Genomic DNA, 19,882 nt, shown 5'->3' with positions numbered 1-19,882 from the left:
TTGATCAGTTGCCTCGACTTCACGTTAATTACTTTCCCGCGAAATTTTTTTTAAAGTAATTCTTTTTCGAAACTTTTTTTCGCAGATGTAGTAGTGAATATGAAGTACCAGAAACATTCATTACTGCTTCCTTTTGCTACCGACCTCCTGTTTTTGCTAAAAGAGGGACGAATCTAAAGTAGGCGATTTCTCAAAAATACTCCAATATGAAAAGACATTCAGCATTATCATTTGTAACAAAGACATGAGAGGCAAGGAATCAAGTTATGATTTATGGTAAACCCTTTTGTGTTCAGTATCCTTAGACAGATAAGAAAAAACGGCTTAAGGGAAATATTTTCAAATATGGTGAAAAACTGTTTTAATGCCGCTGAAATTTGAACTGTTGTGTTTACAAAGAAAGAACCAATTGGAAGGAAGAAAAGTACCATGTGATTTAAACTGACCAATGAGCTCTTACTCATGTTATCAGTTTTGATTGGTTGATAGAGGATTAACCTACCAACGAAAATGGCGTCTTTCTAGCTTAATGGATATTTTATGTTTACTACAAAGTTTGGTCGCATATTTTTGATCGCTTTGAAGAGATCTTGTGATTTTGACAACAGCTGCACTGGGAATGAATATGGCCTCCACTGTAAGAGTTTTTAGAGGCTTTTAGCCAAACGTTTTGAGAATCTAATTGTATTCTTCCGACCTTGACCTTCACGTCGCTATGAGTTCTACAGTACGCGATGAAGATTACATCAAATTTCTACAAGATCAAGGTACACATAATTGTTTATTCAGATAAACGAGGACAGTATGAATGGTTGGCGTATACTTGGGAGGATGCATGACTGAACTTTCAGTAGACCACCTGTTGATGTTTAGATTTTTAATTTTAAATGTCCCTCTGCGATATAAAACGACCATAATTAGCCTAAGGGTGCCTTCAAGTTCTGGAGAAACCCGAATCAAAATTTTCCAGAATTAATGACAATTACATCTGCTTGTTGCTTTATGATAGAGAGCTTTCAAAAACTGCTGATATCAGGATATACCAGGGCAGATAAGTTTATTATGGTTATCAAAGGGTAATTACGTGTCTACCCTAATTACTGCCCTGAAAATTTAGAGCAGAAGCATGCAGCAATAGTTCAGTTAGACTGTAAACAAGCTTCACACTTACTGGAAATACAGTGTACAGAAATAAATTAACCTTAAACTGTTTATATATGTAAGTAAGTATCAATCAATCGAAAAAAAGCTGGATGCTATACAGGATGACTATAAACAGGATGCTGTACAGAACGCAAATGTCGTCATTCTGTCAGAGATACAGTCAGGCTGTTAACTTAATGATTAAATCAACACAAATTCAAATGGTTATTCCAACCATTATGTTTTTGTCATGCATGATATGACATATATACACAAAGTAATGAAGAAAATAATTTCTTCATCATTTTTGTCAACCACAAAAGGTAGGGTCACCTTGTGGGGCAGAAGTCCCCTAATTTCACAGCTTGTTCCTGTTTCAGTTGTATCATGGTTCTATCATTATTCCCTTGCCATTTAGGGAATATCATTTCATGGTTGGGTTAGTGGTTGTCATTTCATCGATGTGCCATAACAATTTGCTGGTATTTGTTTATTCTGTTGATTATGGAGAAGCACAGTGTGACTGCAGTCAGCCCTTCAACCCCCAATTATAATATCTAATTGTTAATTCTCCCCTCTAACTGTTACACATTTCCTTGTAATTCAGTGAGGAGAATTCGGTGTTACATCAAGATATCAACTGCTATCTGATAAGTCTGAGCATTCTCATTACCTGTTTGCAGGATAATGTAGGGATAGCAAAGGGAGAAGTCACATGCTAATCACTTCTTGGAGTTAAAAGGTTAAAGGACCTTGTCCTTGTCCAAGGGCTTTGAAATGCAGATCTTTCAATTGAGAGGCATGTTAAGTCACCACACAGCCACAGGCTCTCCAAGGAGCCATTCCTTTGCTAAGTCCAAAGCTCAAGTGGCTCCAGGGCCCAGTTGCAACTTGGCTTGTTCCATGCAGTTAGTCAGTGAAGACTAGTAAAAGAGTGGGTAATCAACCCAATGAAAGTTGCATTTGTCAGGGAAATGACTGCTTTTCCTAACTCCTGCTTTTTTCTTTTGCACACTTGCTTTTTCACCTGTTTCCACTCATCAAAAGAAAAGACCAGTATGTACCAATTGCAACCATAAGAATTAGGATAAATTACTTCCTGTCGACAAGGAAGTCACTTTAAAATGTTCACTTATTAATGAACAAGTCTGTAACTAGACAACCAAACATTGATTAAGTATTGTTCACTTATCTTTTAGTGAGGAGACTAAATGCTGTACTAGAGGAATATCAAAAGAAATATCTGCCTGTTAAAGAACCAGACGTAACGGTAAAGTTTATTAGAATCCCTCACACAGAAGACTCCTGATCTCTCCAATAAATGCTGTTTGTTTTTTTCTGGTCAACTACTAAAGTGCTTTTATTACATGACTTGGGCAGTCAGAGGCCAATAACTAAAATCAACCAATCAAAATGCTACATTGTCAGTCCAATATTCCCTAAGTATTGGACTGGGCACTGTCCTGAATGGTTCCGAATGATACCGCACTTGTGTCCCTTTGAACTTCAGTCGTATAATAAATCTCTTATTAACCAAGCTTGCTCGGGACCGTACTGGAAGAATATCGGCCTTCGGTCTTTTTTGTACGGACCTCAGGCCGATATTCTCCCAGTGCGGCCCTCGCGCTTGGTTAATAAGATATATTTACACCGTCCCAGTTTTGGATCCCTCTTATAAATAGTTAAACCGATTTCTTTGTCCGATGAAGTTTATAAAATCAGAATTTTATAATAGAATCATATTAAGTATGTATTCCTTGCTCTTAGTTTCTGTTAATTAGAGAATGGATTGGACATCTGAATGAGGTATTAGCTATCCAAAAAATCAAATTATTTTACTTTTCAACACTTTGTTACAACATATGAGATTGCAATGTGATAATTATAGTATTATCATTATTTTTATTCTTAAATTTTTTTTTTTTTTTTTCTTTCCTTAAGGGAGCAGAACCTCTTCCTCCATGGATTACAAATTCCAGGTTAGGGTTTGTTTTGATCTCAAGAATGAAAGAGTCAGCTTGTTTCCTATTTCTATCTTGTGTATTCATGTAATGCTTTGAATCATAACATGTTGCACCAGCTGTCCTCATAGCCTGACCAAGACTTGTCTCTTGTAGTCAGAACATTATGATATAATCTGGAAGTGACCAAATTAGGAGACAAGCAGTAATACCTTTATCATTATTTTATTTATGGCCATTAATGTATTTCTGCACATTAAACACAATCTGTTTTTCTTTTTCTCATATTTGTCCTAAATTAAATATAGTTGTCTGAGAAATCTATTGGACATAATTCTATATAATTCTTTTAATTAATACCTTTTCTCTTTTTGTCCTCCTCCACCCTCCCCTCCCATCCACCAAAAGTGTTCCCAACCCCTTCCCCCACCCACTGTTACCTGCTTGATGGCATATTAAGTACCATGTCATGATGGAGACTTTCTTTGAAAAGTTGAGTTTTTATGACTTCCAATAGTATAGCCAACTTAAATATGTCAAGGCTTACAGATGCACATTTGAAATTTTCTGTTTGTTTCAGCATTTTATCCCCACTTCTGGCAGAGTATGATAACAACATCAAAAGTTCACAGGAGCAGGCCTTGTTCCTCAAGGTGAGTCAGAAGCACTTTGAAACAATTTTTGTGGCACCAAACCCTGATTATAAAAGATTTGTTTAGACTTTCCAAAATTTGTAACATTGTTTTATCTCATTCTAGGTCAGTTTCAAGTTAATTACCTAATGAATGCATATTTCACCGGATTAACTAGCACTATTTTATGTTTGTTAGATATATTTCAACTGTTTATGTTAATTAATGTGTTTTTCGCTTTTGATTTTAGGAAGAATTGTCTTCATTGAAGCAAAAGACTGATCATGTTGTACAAGAAAACACAAGGTGTGGTCTTACCTTTCATTTTGTTTTCGTTTTGCTCCTTGCCAACATTGTCTGATGGCACATCTATATGTTGATTCCTGATCTGCTGTACATTTCTCTTTTTAAAAAAAAAAAAGGTTACACGAGGAATTAAGAAGAAGCATTGAGGCACAAATGGATGTGGTGCATCAGGGTGAAGGTAGTGGTGTTGAGAAGGAAGTGATGGAGAACATGCGACATCAGCTTCAGCTACTCTCACAGGTAATCATTTTTCCCGCCATGGTAGTAATCCATTGAGACCAACTCAAGTGTTACAATAACTAGTCTGTACATGGTCTGTTTCAAGGTTTCCAGAGAGATGGGGCTTCCTATAGAGGGAGCTAATATTAGAAGGATGGGACTTCCTAGAGAGGGAACCTTATTGAAAACTTACTTGGAGTTTTAATGGGAGTCATTATTTTTCCTCTGAATTGTTGCTTAAATTTGATGAGGACTGTGTACAAATTTTAATTCTTTTGCTGAGAACTTGTCATTTTCAAAATAAAAACTACATGTAGAGCAGGCTTTTCACTATGAAAGTATTTTTGTACTGCAGCACTACTGTTATAGTAGGGAGGAACTTAGTAGAAGGGGGCTATAAGGGATTTGTTAGTCTTAGGCAAAGGGCTTTACAGTTTGGAGGCAGAGAGATTGGGATGACAAGTTTAGTAAAAGATCTACTATTGACCAAGGTTCAAACTTTGTTGGTTGTTTTGGATCAAAGGAAAGAGACAGTTATGTGGAATTGTGGCAAAATGCTTGTGGTGAACTGGAAAAGCTTCAGGAAATTGAAAGAGTAAGTAATGTGTCTTCTGCCATCTTAGATTTCAAAGTTATACACATGAATTCTCTCTTGTTACTGGGTAAAAAAAGAGGCCAGCATGAATTTTATCTCTTGCAGGAAAAAGATGGCGAATTGAAGGGAAGAACAAGGGCTATGACAAGCTTGCAGGTAACTTTCAGTGTAGTTCCTTATAGAGGATTCATGTCATGTTAGGTGTATTTTGAAGATTAGCCTTTTAACTCCCAGAAGTGATTAACATGAAACTTCTCCCGATAATATATCTACGTTATCCAGCAAACAGGTAATGAGAATACTAAAACGTATCAGTTAGAGCTTGTTATTCTCATCTAACACCAAATTCTTAACTTATTTACAAGGAAATGTGTAACAGGAAGAGAGGAGAATTGACAAACAGATCTAATGGGAGTTGAATGGTCAACCTTGAATTTTCAAGGCCATTATTTGAAATTGTTTCATTATTTTTTTTTATCCTTATCTGTGTAGTAGTCAGGCTATCCTTATTTATTTGTTCATAATTTGTTGGGGTTTTTTTTTTTGTCACATCCTACTTATCAAGCTATTGTTTTGTAGTTTCCTGCAAGTTTAATGTAGTTTTGCACTGACAGTGAATTAAAGAGTAGTCCAAAGTTAGTAATTGCTAGGCAGTCCTTGCCTGTAGAAGACACCTAGCAACATTTCCTAAATGCAGCATTATTTTGTGTGCTTTGGAGTTTGTCTATTTAATTTTACGAATTGTTTCCTGTGCTGGGTTTGGGATATTATTCGTCACTGAAACATCAGCTGCTGTGCAATGTCAGTGATATTACATCCTAAACAGCACTGTGTTTATTGTGCTTGTGTACAATTTTGTACGTGTAAGCTTCATTGTGGATGCACATTGAACTTGTTTTCTTAATCCTATAGAATGATCTTCACAAAGCCAGGCAATTTGCTGAGGAACTTCAGTCTATAAACAGAAAGTTAAGAATGGTGAGAATATTTTAAGAGGTAGGGAGGGGTGGGACTTCTTCAATCTTGTTCCGAGAGTGTCGACAAGGTTGGGTCACAAGGAAGTCAGGCTCAATTTCCACTATCATTTCTAATACTTAGACAAAATGATTTGTTTTAGTTTATGATGGTTATTGAATTATTTTCCCTAACCATTAGGATTTTTCCCTCCCCCCCTGCGCAGTGAAGGCTGTCATAAGGCTTACTATAACGTCATGAACTAAAACCTTGTATCAACAAAGCCGATATAATGCAGCAAAGTTTTTGTTGTCTTGTCTTGTTTCGTTTTAGTTTAGAAGTACCAGTGAATGGCGGCTAACTCCAAACGGGGAATAAAATCACCTTCGTGGTTGATTTAGACGTGTCGTGTGATCGGTCAATTAGAATACGTATAGAATACGACTTTGTCTTTAATTTATGTTTTAATTTCCGGTTGCAATTGCACTGAAAGAGATTAAATTGCACTGAATTGTAACGAGAATTTTATTTCTCTTTTACGAATGTGTGAAAATTTGCCTTGGTATTCAGAATTTGATTTCGAAAAAAGTGGAAATTCAAGTCTGCACGAAGTCCGAAAAGTAAAACTGCTTTCTCAAAATATTGTTGAACGATTATGTAAACGACCATTTTTTTCTTGTTATTTTTACTGAGAGCGTCGCCACTCTCTTTCATTATTAATCATTGATCCTTAAGAAAAAAAAATTAACATATCTTTGTCAAGTTTATTGTTAGATATACGTTAATTAGTCTTTGTTTATAAAAGTTTGTAAGTGGTCGTTTATCTTAAATTTTGAATATCTTTTCCTCACACGATTAAATTGAAACCAGATGGTTCGAGAACATAATATTTGATGTTTGCGTGGCCTTTTAGCTAATGAGTGCCACTGTAACTGCATGGCCTAAAATATCAAAAAATTTTCAGGCAAACAAACTGTCATTTCCACTTCAGTTAGTGAAATTTAAGAAATATAGAAGTGAGTTAGAAAAATCTCAGCAGAACTTATCTTCTTATCCGGAAATTTTGTCTCTGTTTTCATATTTTTAGGAACATGAAAAATTCCTCGCTACAGCTCAGACCCAAGATCAGGAAATAGACGAAGTACGGAATGATCTCAGGTTTGTTCAGCATTACTACTCTGATTCTCAGTTGTAAATCCAGTTGGAAGAAATTCATTCGTTGAGTGTCAAACTGAAATTTTTCTCAGGTGTTGCGGAATTTTTGCGATCCACACACCAGTTTACAGGTCTCAAGTTCACCAGTACTATACAACGATCTATGAAGACTTTGAACGGACCAGTTCAGTAATCTACCATACATTTATTTTACAATCAAACTGACCGCCGACTGCAATGTCAGTGTCCTTACGGTTGTCACAGCTGTCTCGCAGAAAACAGTATTTTCTCGTAGATCACATCTACAGCGTACGGTGAAGCAGTGTGCCTCACTGAATTAATTTACGGCTGAAAATTGAACCTTCTACTTCCATATGAAGTTTAGCAAATATAAACAAAAAAGAAAACTACGGACTTCATTTAGAATCGTGAAATAATGAAATTTAATCCTATTTTTTTTACAAATTTCGTGACTTACAGCGTACAGTGTATTTCAGTTGAATGTCGTTAAACTAACACCAAACAACTCACAAGAGCCGCGCAGAGCAAGGAAGATATCTCAATGAACCAATGAGAACTCAAAACGAGCACACTGCCTAAAGAGCGGGAAAACGCCAGCTACTAGGTCGCTGTTGGTTTCAGTTTTAAACCTTATTGATTGAGAGGGTGGCGCGAATTTTCTTGACCAATCACAGAACGTAGTGGAGAATAATCAGTGCAATCCTATGTCAGTCTCGGATTACTTCTGACGCTTAATTCAACATTGTTCTAACAATTGAAGAATTAATTTCGCGAAGTAGTATTGACTCTTTCCCAACGACACGTCTCTTTTTTTTTCCGTGACAGGAGGTGCAAAGCTGAGTTGAAAAACTCCAGAGCGCAGAATGAAGAACTTCGCAGAACGCAGGAGATAATGGAGGGACAAATAAGATTGAGGGTCAGTATTCAGGACCGTATCAACCTGACTCAAAATACGGTGTCCTTTGCTGGAGGATTTCAGCGGAGCCTGCCATGATCGCACGTTCCTTCCTCGCGCAAAACGCGGGAAACGAAGACATTGCAGATTAATTTTGTATTTAATGCAGTAGTTTGATGTTACCCAACCTGTCTTCTAGCAGGATAGAGAGAGAGGCGATGGGGGTAATAAAGACCTACCTGTGGTCGACACTCGGATGGAACAACTACAAACCACTCTTATTGCACTGGAGTCGAGGTAATATATCTTTTTACCTTGCATTCTTTTCTTTCTCTCTTGCCCGCTCGTCCTTTTTCCGGTTTCTTTATTTAATTGTGTAAACGGACAATGCAACTTAAAAGCGCGTTTCTTTCGAATCAGCGTACATCAATTACACGTCTAAATACGTCATAGTCACAACAATGCCAATCACAACTATTATGCCTGAGAACCGCATCAAATATTTGTCCCGTTTTCTTACTTACCGCGTCACCGAAAATGTCTCCAGGAATGGTGCACTAAACATGTAAGGCTTCTAAGAGTATTTTGGCTTTTACAACATTACCCGTATAGGTGTCTTAGATCATTTTTTTATTTTTGAGTATGATAATGTGTCCTAACGTTGTCTCCTAAACAATGGGCGTTCAAACTAATGTGCGCTTCCATTGACACTTTTCACAGCAGCCAATCAGAATTAAGGAAAATACCGCGAGGAGCCAAAGATGGCGCAAAGAGAAGACCGCGTCGAGCGCGGGAAAAACACGAGTGACGAAGTCGTGATTGGCATAAGTCTTTTTATCTGATTGGTTGTAAAAGTGGTGCCCGATTTCTAGACCAATTACAATGCTTAATCTACTAAGGCAAACGCGGTTCCCTATTGGTTCTAACACTCAATTGAAATTGGCTCTTCTAGAATGAACCTCGGGTATTTTGTTTACGTCGTACTGCTTGTTTCTCTGTATCTTTCTAAAATTTTCCTTTCATGTCCACCCCCTGGCTGTTGATGTTTTCAATGTCTTTCTTTCTTTCTAGTTCTTCCTTGCTTTACAAACTAACCATGTTTTGTTTTGTTTTGTTTTGTTTTTTGCGAACGAATAATGACTTTGTTGTCTCCAGTTTTTTTTTTTTTTTTTTTTCAGTAACTCTCATGTTTTTTGTTTGTAGGCTCTCCGGGACGCTCAAAGAACTCGAACGGCTCAGATCAGAGAAAACTGAGCTAGAAGAAAGATTAGAAGTTTTACAGAAAAGAAGGTACCTGGGCAAGGGGGTCGGGAGAGACGGGCTGCGATTCGAAAACAGTCAGAACACGTGACAAACACGCACCATGCTCGTGCTTATCATAGTGAACTTGACGACCGCAAACGAACTTTATTCTGAGTGCGTTGTTTTTTGTTGTTTTGTTTTCCTTTGTTAGTTCTGATCAGGAACAGCGTGAGTTTGAGGCTATTGCTCACGTCAAAGACAGTGTGCAGATGGTGGAAAACGCTATACTCGAGAGAGACCAGGTATGTAACAGAAGAAGACTATAAAGAACTCTGGTTTAAAAAATACAAGACGAAATCGAGGTTTGGTTTTTATTGTTTTTTTGTATGAATGATGAACTGGATGGTGAAATACATTGGAATCCGCTTGAGAATTTGCGACAGACTGCGGAAGTGAAATTTTTGTGTCCTTAATTAGTTTCCTGAAAGACGACAACTACGCGCAAATACTGCACGCTTTTTTGTTTGTTTTTTTGTTTGTTTTTTTTTTTTTTTTCACTTTGCACGTGCAATAGATCAACCTTTTGGTTTGTTCCCAGGCCCTTGTCCGAGAGCAACAGAAAACACAAGAAATAAGCAGGCTACAAGAAGTCATTAATAAGATTCTCAGAGAAGCTGGAAAAAGGACAAGAGAAGAGGTAAGTGTATGGAGGACTGAATCTCAAATATTACCTGTTTTCTTGCTTTGATACACAATTTTCAAATGAAGAAGTATGTTAAACATTACGCGAAAAGAATAGAAAATATGGTGACTTAAAAAATAAAGAAATTTTTTTTTATTGAATAACAATATTTCCACCCTTTCAAATTAACGCGATTTCTTGAGTCGCTGCTGATCTTAAGTCCTTAAGAAGTAAACGGGAAGCTTATCACATACGAGTCCATAGCCCATTGCAGAAACGTGAGAGGACTGAGAAAGAGTGTGGTTGTTTTCCATTTGTTTGAAAAACTAAGATATTCAAGTGAAAGATCAACTAAATTTGAGAATCTTAGGCAAGAATAGAAGTATTTAGAGGAGGAAAATGGCAAAATGACAGCTCTTCAAATATCACCTAAAATAGAGTTTTTATGGATTGGGTAGACAGGCCAAAAAATTTTAAGAGTTTGTATGGAATTTTTGCAACTTTCGCAAGACACTTTTCCGCTGAACACTCTCAAACTTGACTTGGTAGCTTTTCGTTCACTAACATTTCAGTTGAAATGTTTAGATTTTCAATGTAATCAATATAAGAAACTCGTCCCAGTCCTCTCACGTTTCTGCAATGGGCTATTGATGGCGTTACTCACCTTAGAGTTTTCTGTGGGTCAGCGGTAGAGCTTCAGAAATTTGAGGTTCAATCCCTCGTGGAGAGAGAGAGCTGAATAATGAAATGGTACGTCATAGGGTATGCGGTCAACAACGCGGGCTCAAGTGTCCTGGGTCTAAAAATTTAGTGAAATTAGCAGAAAATAATAAGAGCTAACTTTTAAAACCGAGGAACTCTGTTTTCGTCGAAGGCATTTTCCTATTTCCAGAAGTTTTAAGGAGAAAATTAATATTTGAAAATTTTTAGGGGGTGTACCAAGTTTTTGGAAGTTGTTCTGTAAAAGAAAAGCGGCAAGGAAAACGACGCCTCGAAGCAACAGAATACGAAATCTACCAGGCAAACAACTCAAAATCCATCGGCAAAACCTATCGCATGCGTATACGTTATTCAGCTCTGTCTCATGGAGATCTTTTTTTTCTATTTCCAACTTTCTTGAAAAATTGAGTAACATCTTCTTGTTACACATTCGTTTTTTTTTTTTATATTGGTGGGACGAAGAAAACTTGTGAGCTTTTCAGACGCATGCTGTGTATACCACGTTAGCTGCAGAGAACTTGCTGCTGATGAGCGCACTGCATATTGAGAGGTGCAGCGTTGTCGAAATTGCCCAACGTTGAAAGTATCATTGGATAGTATTGGACCTGTACTTGTGTTGTAGTCGAGTTACATATTGATGTGACTTTGATTTTGTTACCAGGTCGATTCTGTCCGGAATCAGTGCAACAAAAATATCCAGAAGCTAATGGAGGAGATGCATTTTCTGGAATTGGTGAGTTAAAATTAATGGTACAAAATAAAGAGAGTTCGAAGAGTCGCATTACGTGAAGAACCTCTTCCAATCCTTCAGATGAACATTTTATGCGTCTAACAAGACGGGTTGGGAGGAAAGAGGCGGGAAAGACAAGAAAATTTCTAATACCCCACCCCTCTCCTGTCGTTCCTTTTGACCGTCGCTCACCCCCTTGGTAGAAATTTCTTTCTCTCCCCAGCCTTCCGCTGCTGTTAAAATAAAATATAATTTTCATCAGAAAGTACTGAGCTCTCACTCGCTAAAATCACGACTGCTCTGCAGGCTATTCAAATAGACTACTTTTACTTTGGTGAACGGGTTTTGATAAACCTCGCCGCTTGAGGGTGTACAGGTGGACGAAATATCGAAAGGGAAGTTAAATTTTTTGTCGTGTGGTTTTCTATGAGTGGTACTAGCTTGAAAAGTTGTTTCACAAAATTGCGCGATTTGTATTTACCACTAGCACCCAACAGGGCAATAAAATAGTCCCTCCCTGCTTTGTACACTCTTCATCCCCTGAAAAGCGCAGTGACAATAAGCTGCATTGTTTGAAATCACCCAAGCGTTAGGAGTTGATTTACGCGATATCACTGTTGTGGCCGACAACAAAGGGTCATTTCTCAGTAATGCAATTTCTTGTCCAGGTATAAATCTACTTCAATTATCTTCTTTATTTTCTTTATACTTTAAGAATTTTTATTATCATGTGTAAAGAATTCTAAAACGTTCCCGGAAAATTCTACTAATCTGTGCGGGCTAATATATAAGCCAGTTAATTTGCCGATGACATCAAACATGCCACTCGCATTTGAAAGCCTTTAATTGACATTTCACGAGGGACGCGGTAAAGTCGCTTTAGGTATAAAATGGAGAACGACTAACCGCTTTTAGACCATTCTTTTGGCGATATGGAAACTTCTCCGGTCCGCGCAAGAGATAAGAAGTGGATCTTTGAATATTATCCGGTAATTCAGCGCTTTTGTTCTTAAAATATCTAATATTCTGTTGAATTTTGGAGGATTTTTGGTTAGTTACTATTTCACGAGTGTACTCCGGTGTTTTGAGTGATCGCGCAGCTGTAGTTTTCTGTGGCATTTTCGTGAATGCTCTTTGTTCTTTTATTATGTTATGATCAAAATTCGTTTTCGGTTTTGATGTGTAGACAATTTTCATCGTTTTCCATTCCTTTTCTTTCCGGACGCGTTGTCAAGTTATTTGCATAATACGCCTATAAACATTCGTTCGTTGGTTTTGACAAATCGCTTCAGTTTTTCTACCCTCTTACTATCGTTATGACACTTGTAGAATGCTCAGATTTCAATTACAGATTATTTTCTGCCTGAAAGTGCCATTCTTTACCGGGTAATTTGATGAATAAGCTCTGGCTGTGATCGGCTGTCGCTTGAAGTAGTTGCATGCCAAGGAACAGTAACGTATAACTATCGGCTAAATATGGATCTTTTGTATTTTAACTCGATGCAATTATTTTTTTCTCTTTTTTAAATGATATCAAGAGTTTATTCTCAAGTTTAGATGCCTTATTGGATACCATTTTATTTGCGTGGGGAATGTTTTATATAATTGTGTGACATTCTTTTTGGTCTGTCGTCACACAATCACGGTAAACGTATGTCACGCGTTATCGTTGCCCTAGTGGTATTCTTTCTACTCAAATTCCTCTAAAACATGTTAACGTCGTTTTTTTTACTTTGCCTTTTCTCCAAACGACACCTTATCAGCTAAAAAAAAACCTGACATGGCAATTTCGTATCAAACACTTTAAGTAGTCTACTGATCAGAAGCAAGTCGGGAAAATTAGAAGCGCTAACCTGCAAAGTCTTCCATATCATATAACATTGTAATGGTCTGTACCTCTCCAGGAGGGAGCTGAGAAACAAGCTCAGTTAGAGAGATCACTCAGGGAGAAGGCTGCGGTGGAAAAAGAACTTGAAAAGGTTAGTTTTGCTCAAAGCTCTTTCTGTTATAGCAGGAAACTGTATTTCAAGGAACTACATTCTGATATTTGCTTTGAATAGCAGAACACTTGAATAACCTTTTGCCAGGGTTGGCCAACCCCTTGAGTTAAGAGTGAACCAGATATACAGAGTTCTCTTCGCTCAACTTTCACGATTGCAAATGTTATGACACTTTTTGTTGGCAGCTCTACCAAGAAGGTCCGTCTGAGATTGCGCGGGCTGGGATGACTTTTGAAGAGCTGCAGAAACGAACTGGATTGGCCGAGAGAACCCGGGACGAGGCTTTACGGAGAGTAGACAGCCTCAATTCCACGCTTAGGAAGATAGAGACGAAGTAAATTCAGTGATTATACTTCACGTCGTTTTATTTGTTTTTTTGTTGTTATTGTTGTTTTTTGTGATAAATCAGACAGACGTGAATTCGAATCTAGTTAACAATTCCACGAGCGCGCGTTGGATATGAGATGATAGATAGCTATAGTCATCTCATATCCAACAAGCGCGAGTGGAATGATTGTTTTATTAAAAACGTTAAATTAAATTATTAACTGTTGTTAAATTTTTTAGCTCCCTTTTAATTTTAAGCTGACGCGTACGCTTACCATATTTGTAGATTATGGTATATTGGCTCATAAACCATAATGGCTAAGCCAATAAAAAGTCTTGAATTGCGTTATCCAATTATCCAGTTTTTAATAATAAAGATTATACGGAGTAATAATATATTGCAGCTTGGTGATTTTTCAGTGATCTGGTCCCGGTTGTTCCAAGGGCGGTTAACTGGATAAATCTTTATCCGATGGATAGTGCAGTACGTTGTGTTAACACTTATTCCTCAGATAGGGATTTATCTGTTGAAAAGTGTTATCCGCGCTTCAAACAACTACTCCCGAGAAGATGAGTTGTATTCCTTCACCTTTTCAATTTTTTCCATCTTTTCCTAGTTATGAATCTTTTAGAGCTCTCAGTTTTCGCACTCTCGGCTATCTTGAGTTTGTTTTTAACGGCTTCGCTAAGTTCAAACCCCTTTTTTATACCTTTTGCCTATAGACACGAACAGGAAAAATCTCAGGGTGTCTCCGAAATTGGCGAACTTAAAAGAAGAATGAAACAACTGGAAGAAGAAAATGAAGAGATATCCGACAATAGACTTCAACTGATAGGTGAAGTATTTTTTTGCTATGTTGCACCCAAATTTAACTAATTGTCTTTGCGCTTGTCCCTTCCAATTCCTCTCCCCCCTTCTTGTGTCTCCTCACCCTCCCCCCAAGCATATTGGACTATGTTACCGGCTTAATGGCGATTACGAATAAATTTATTTTAATTTGTAGAATAATTTGAAGAGGAAAAAAATTGATTATACGACGTCGTGTTTTGAGGATTAAAGAACATTTTCCCATAAACTCCATATCTTTTGTCTATCAGGTGAAATAGACAAGCAAAAACGGGAACTTCTCCAAGCTAAACAAGCGAAAGAGGCCGCCGAACATCAGTGCACTTTGGAGGTATTCCGTAAAAAGTTTTTGTTACCCCTCTCGTAACTTAATGCAGGATCTATGCAGTTTAATATAAATTGAAAGCTGTCCTTTACAGTAAAATACAATTCTTGAATAATTTCCGCCATTCCTGTATTCTGTCCACAGAACTAGTGTTTTCTCTTGGGGTATCGTTGAGAGCGCGAGCGAAATAAGATGGGAAGGGGGGGTGTTAAAGAACGTGAACCCCACGGAGTGGGAGGGGAGCAAGAGAATCTGGACGAACGTTTTTTATTTTTCTATTCATTGGTTTTTTCTTTTCGCCTGTTTCACAGTCTCTTTCCCACTTTGTGATTCTTCGCACTACTATCAAAAAAAATAACCAAACAAATAAAAAGGGATGGACAGACGTCTGTTTCTGTGACGTTTTCACATTGTTATAGTCGACCAATCGAAAGTCTTTGGTAGTTCTGAATGGTGGCGAAATTGTGTCAAAGTCGTTGCTAGTCGAAAAGGCTCGTTCAATTTTCCTTTTTATAGAAAATGATTCAGTTGATGTTGTCCGGTGCCCTTTATTGTTCTTAATCTTTTGGCTGTAGAGAGTTTTTCTGCGCTGTATCTTTTTCACAGAAGTCTCTATCATTTTTCAGGTTTCATCGCTCAACCAACGCTTTGAGCAACGTGAAAGAGAGTTTGAGTCGCGGCTACGAAACGTGGAGGAGATGAACAGACAGTCAGTGAATGAACTCAGGGATATGCTGAACGGACAACAAAAACTCGGAGCACAGTACGTTACACAGATATACTCAATTTTTCTCCACTCCCACCCCTGGATGGGATCCTTGTCAGCCATTGCTGGCAGCACCTCAACTTCCCCTCTCCCGTGTCATTAACGTAAGGTTTATGGCGCATGTCACAGGTACCCATTTCCCATAACATATTGTTGATTGCCGTAGTTACAGTAAAATATCTCCAGTGTGAATGGGGATGCACAAAGCGTTGCACTATAAAAATGTGGATGAGAGAATTCAGTTTAGTCGGCAGTCCTGTCTGAAGTATAACTTTTTTTTTAATGTGATATAAAAATTCATTTTTCCCTTTTTGATAACCTTTTCACATCGCCAAGCCATGTCTAGATTGAACTTGGCTTAAGAAAATAAAACAGTGACAGGAAATTGAAAACTGTTTGTTAGTGAAGCATGTTATTTCTGACTTGTGCTGTAATGTAAGGTCAACTTAATTGGAATGATGCTTTAAGACGACAGGCATTTTTCCTGTATTTAATCTATCAGCTTTTAAGCAAGATTAAGGTTTAGTTTAAGTTTTAAAAAATGAGGAGTCTTCTCGACGAGAATGGGATTCGAACCCACGCGTGCAGAGCACATTCGATTAGCAGTCCAACGCCTTAACCACTCGGCCACCTCGTCTATTCGTATTGAATGCAACTTAATAATGCATATAGATCACTTATTGTTCTTGGTAGGAGAATTTCGTTCTTAATCAGGAACATATTTTATCAGTCTCTCACATCTCCATGGCTACTCACCTGGCGTTGTTGTGAAGATGTTAGGTGTACAATAAAAGTCGTTCTCTTTTGTCTGCCAGGTGGAAAGAAGAATCTAAAGCAGTAACACAGAAATTCGAGCAAACAGTAAATGAGTTAAGGTAAGTTTTGATTTTCGTTACTTGATCATACTTTGGAGAGGAACAAAAATCTAACTAAGCGTTTCTTATAACAGTTGGCTTTGTGTTGTCCATATTCCAAGTCTATAGCGCTTATTCAAAAACATACTTCAGGTTTCCAAAGTAACTTGTACTTCTGTACAATCATTTTCATTCAGTGTAAACATTGCTAGGTTGAAAATTACTCGGATTGCCGGGAACTTCGAAGGAAAAAAATATGGTTCAGTTAAATTTTTTTCAAATCTCCCTTGCTTTGCAAACAGTCATGCAGTCGAACCTGTATTAAGCGACGCGGTACTAAGCAGTCACCCTTTATTAAACGGTCAGTCATCAAAGTCCTGAATTTGTTTCGCCTTAATCACTGTAATTTTTTTACCTCTATTTAGTGGTCGCGGTCATTCTTTTTTAAGTCCCAACGGCCTGTTTATATTGTCTTTCAGCTCTATTGAACAGTCACTTACAACCAAACCACTCAGATAATTTTTAATTCATGTTTCTCTCCCAAAATCAAACCACTCAGATGAAGTATGATCTTTCAAGTACTTTTCAATCCACGTTTCTCACCCAAAATCAAAGTAAGCGAGATTCTGTTCATGAATTGGTCAATTATGGCATAAAGAGGCGCTAAGAGGCGTTTTTCATAATACCCCTATTCTGTGGAACCTTGCATTCCATTTCCCGTGGGTGATCGCTTAATACGGGTTCGACTGTATTCCCTTCTTGTAATTTAAGGGGTAAAACTCCAAAAATGTTAGCCCTAACTTACGCTTTTACACCTAATAATCTGGGCTGAATTAGCGTTAACGCCTGTCAAGTAGCAGTCTCTAGCAGAACAACTTTCATTGAAGTGAGAATAGATGAAAAAAGGAGAAAAGAGAACAAAAGTCTCAAACACAATGAATCGCCTCTTAGCCACGTTTGTTCACATTATTGTTTTACCTTCTCCTTCTATTAGACAAGAGATTAACAAGCAGAAGCGAAGGAATGATGAACTGAACAGCCAGTTACACGAGGAGAGGCAGGCAAGAGAAGAGGTACGATTCCCCAATAACCACAACGATTTCTGTTCTTAATATTGGACATACATTTAGTTATTGTTTGTGTCTGAAGTAATATGAGTGCGTGCCAAAATCTGTTTTATTTGCCTTTCCGTCGAAATTTGCGTCCAAACATTTTCTGCTGTTTATGGTCTCTCATACGGTGAAATTTCCGTTGATGGGACAACATTGGGAGAAGAAAAATGGTCTCCTAAATGAGAGAGTTTCCTTAATAATGGCGACAGATTGAAAGGTTAGATTTGTTCCACGAATGGAAGTCTCGGAAGGAAGAAGTTCCGTTCTAGCTGTCTAGGGAGTTTTCGCCAACTTTCTTTATTCCATACATCCTCTTTGCAGTTGGAGTCCAAGCTTTCGTCATCAAAGCTTTCTCATGAGAAACTTCAAAGTATGGTCGTTGATGCCGAAACAAGAGCAGATGCGGCTAGCTCTCAGGTATGATGCTGGCATGTTGACAGGTAGTCCTCCATCCTGTTCGATCATGCAGAACCTTTAAATGTGTCTTTTCTGTTTGTTTTCGTTCTCGTTTTTGTTTTTATATATTTGGTTGGTTTCTTTTTGCCATTGTCCTTGGCCAATTGTAATGAACCAAAGAAACAGCTCACTTCCATGTCACTTGAGTCTTGAGTCATTCAAATTAGGGCCTGATTACATGAGCCGAGGTGGCCCGGTTAGCCGGGCTGATTTCTTTTGTTTTCACGCTTTGGCGAACACCAAAACAAAAGAAATCAGCCCGGCTAACAGGGCCAGCCCGGCTCATGTAATCAGGCCCTTATTATCACACAATTTTAAGTACGTTTTTTGACCGATTTGTAAGGATTTCATTGATTTTACCTCTCAGCACTGTGTGTTTTGTGTACAAACTTCCGTCCAATTTCAACCAATCGGGTTCTCAAAGAAAGCTAATCGCAACAACCTTACTCGCGTTTTCCCGCGCTTTGAGCAGTTTAAATTAATCTACGTTGTTTTTTTCATCCGCTCTTTGCTATGGTTTCCTTCGTTCTGATTGGCTGCTCTTATGCTTGGTTTGTCACGCTTACGACAAGACGAAAACATCTTACGTATGGTTTGTTCCACAACTAAATGCGTGCTTGTTTGCAAGAATTGTTTCTTTACTTGATCTGAGGTTTCTCTTTTTTTTTGATAAATTGACTTTTTGTCTCAGTGGTTTTACATTTCAGGGATCAGGCACCCACCATTTTTTATTGATTTTTCTTAGGTAACTACACTTTTGAATCGTGAAAGACAACTTTTACACGAAAGAAAACTCCTCAACCGCGAATTCGAGAGACTCAAATTGGAAAAGAGTCGGCCTGGGTACAATAGAATCCGGGAACCTCCTCAAAGACTCTCGGACTTGTTAAACACTGCAAACACTGGGGCTTCTGCTCATGAGCCAGCAGTTCGTTTGGACCTGATGTCTCCAAGGGATGACGGGTATTTACGAGAACTCGACGGTATTGGATCCAGAACAAGTTACAACGGAATATCAAGAGACAGAGTTATACTTTGATGTTGCTGGAAAATAATTTTTTTTTTGTTTTGTTTGACATGAAGATTCCCCTTCAAAGATTCTCCTCCAAAGCTCCTTTTGAAGTATTTGGTCTCTTTCGTTCAGAAAAGACTACATGTGCAACGTGTCCATGGCTCTTGCGGTGAATGAGTTTGTGAACTGATAGCATTTTGGTCACATCAAGATTAATTTCCAGTTTAGTGTCCAAACTACTTTGGGATTGCATTGGTTTTTCTTAACTTCGATGTGTGATTGGTTAAGAAAACTCGCGCCACTTTCTCGATCAATCAGATACAATTCTGAAACTAATCGAGTATCGCCACTTGCATTGCCACTTATAGACAAGGATTTTCCTAGTTTAATAGAGCCTGGGTTTTATAAACAACGGTTTTCATCTACGATTTCAGAGAGCCAGATATTTTACCACAATGCGATTAAATATTACCTCTAGTGTCTTCAAAAGTAATGCATCCCACATACCTGAAAATGAGGATTTTTTTTTTTTTTTTTTTTTTCTAAGAGGATACCACAAACAATAAACTAACCTAACTCTCCACTTTTTAGAGCTAATGCAAGACATCTTCTTGGTTTCCAGAACTATCTTTAACGGGTGAGAAACCACAAAATATTAACCAAAATATGAATATCAAATGAAATAAGAACAGAGATAGCTAAAGATGTGTAAGATTGACACGGATTCCTCATTCATGACGAATTTGAAAAATTCTGGTTAATATATACCCGATGTTCGAGTCTCAACGTAACTTTTTCAATGTTTAGCATTTGCATGGCAGGCGATTCGTAAGCGTTCACTGGACTCCATTTAGTGAAATTACTCTTGTACTGACTTACTCTGAACCTGAAAAAAATTGACTCGTCTTTTAGGATGGAAAAAATATTG

General features: G+C 37.8%; 1 protein-coding gene and 1 non-coding gene across 3 annotated transcripts; one reads left to right on the top strand and one right to left on the bottom strand.

Annotated features, from left to right (window-relative positions):
- The first annotated feature begins 503 nt into the window (after positions 1–503).
- On the top strand, positions 504–19,146 carry LOC111328658 (sodium channel and clathrin linker 1). 2 transcript variants are annotated; one of them, XM_022933135.2, is made up of 25 exons: positions 504–767; positions 2,343–2,413; positions 3,085–3,122; positions 3,685–3,757; positions 3,987–4,042; positions 4,159–4,282; positions 4,785–4,856; positions 4,962–5,012; positions 5,769–5,834; positions 6,898–6,968; positions 7,812–7,902; positions 8,084–8,178; positions 9,085–9,171; positions 9,335–9,425; positions 9,722–9,820; positions 11,187–11,258; positions 13,160–13,234; positions 13,441–13,589; positions 14,306–14,418; positions 14,681–14,760; positions 15,381–15,517; positions 16,336–16,395; positions 17,369–17,447; positions 17,808–17,903; positions 18,688–19,146. In XM_022933135.2, the coding sequence occupies exons 1-25, from the start codon at positions 716–718 to the stop codon at positions 18,979–18,981; spliced, it is 2,292 nt and encodes a 763-aa protein (XP_022788870.2). In that variant the 5' UTR covers positions 504–715; the 3' UTR covers positions 18,982–19,146. The 2 variants fall into 2 exon arrangements, with proteins under 2 accessions (XP_022788870.2, XP_022788869.2); XM_022933134.2 differs by having other exon boundaries at positions 8,081–8,178.
- On the bottom strand, positions 16,076–16,157 carry Trnas-gcu (transfer RNA serine (anticodon GCU)). Its single transcript has one exon. It is a non-coding gene; the product is annotated as a tRNA-Ser (tRNA).
- Positions 19,147–19,882: the final 736 nt, after the last annotated feature.

Source organism: Stylophora pistillata, chromosome 9, assembly GCF_964205215.1.
Source record: "Stylophora pistillata chromosome 9, jaStyPist1.2, whole genome shotgun sequence".
NCBI classification, from domain to species: Eukaryota; Metazoa; Cnidaria; class Anthozoa; order Scleractinia; family Pocilloporidae; genus Stylophora; species Stylophora pistillata.
Note: the sequence above shows the minus strand (reverse complement) of the source record. Positions and strands in the feature narration are given on the sequence as shown.

Bases quoted from the DNA above. Each gene is read 5' to 3' on its own strand.
- LOC111328658 (XM_022933134.2), top strand. From the start codon at position 716: ATGAGTTCTACAGTACGCGATGAAGATTACATCAAATTTCTACAAGAT. The intron at 9,172-9,334 runs GTACCTGGGCAA...TTCCTTTGTTAG, and splicing joins GAAGTTTTACAGAAAAGAAG to TTCTGATCAGGAACAGCGTG. The intron at 17,904-18,687 runs GTATGATGCTGG...GATTTTTCTTAG, and splicing joins CAGATGCGGCTAGCTCTCAG to GTAACTACACTTTTGAATCG.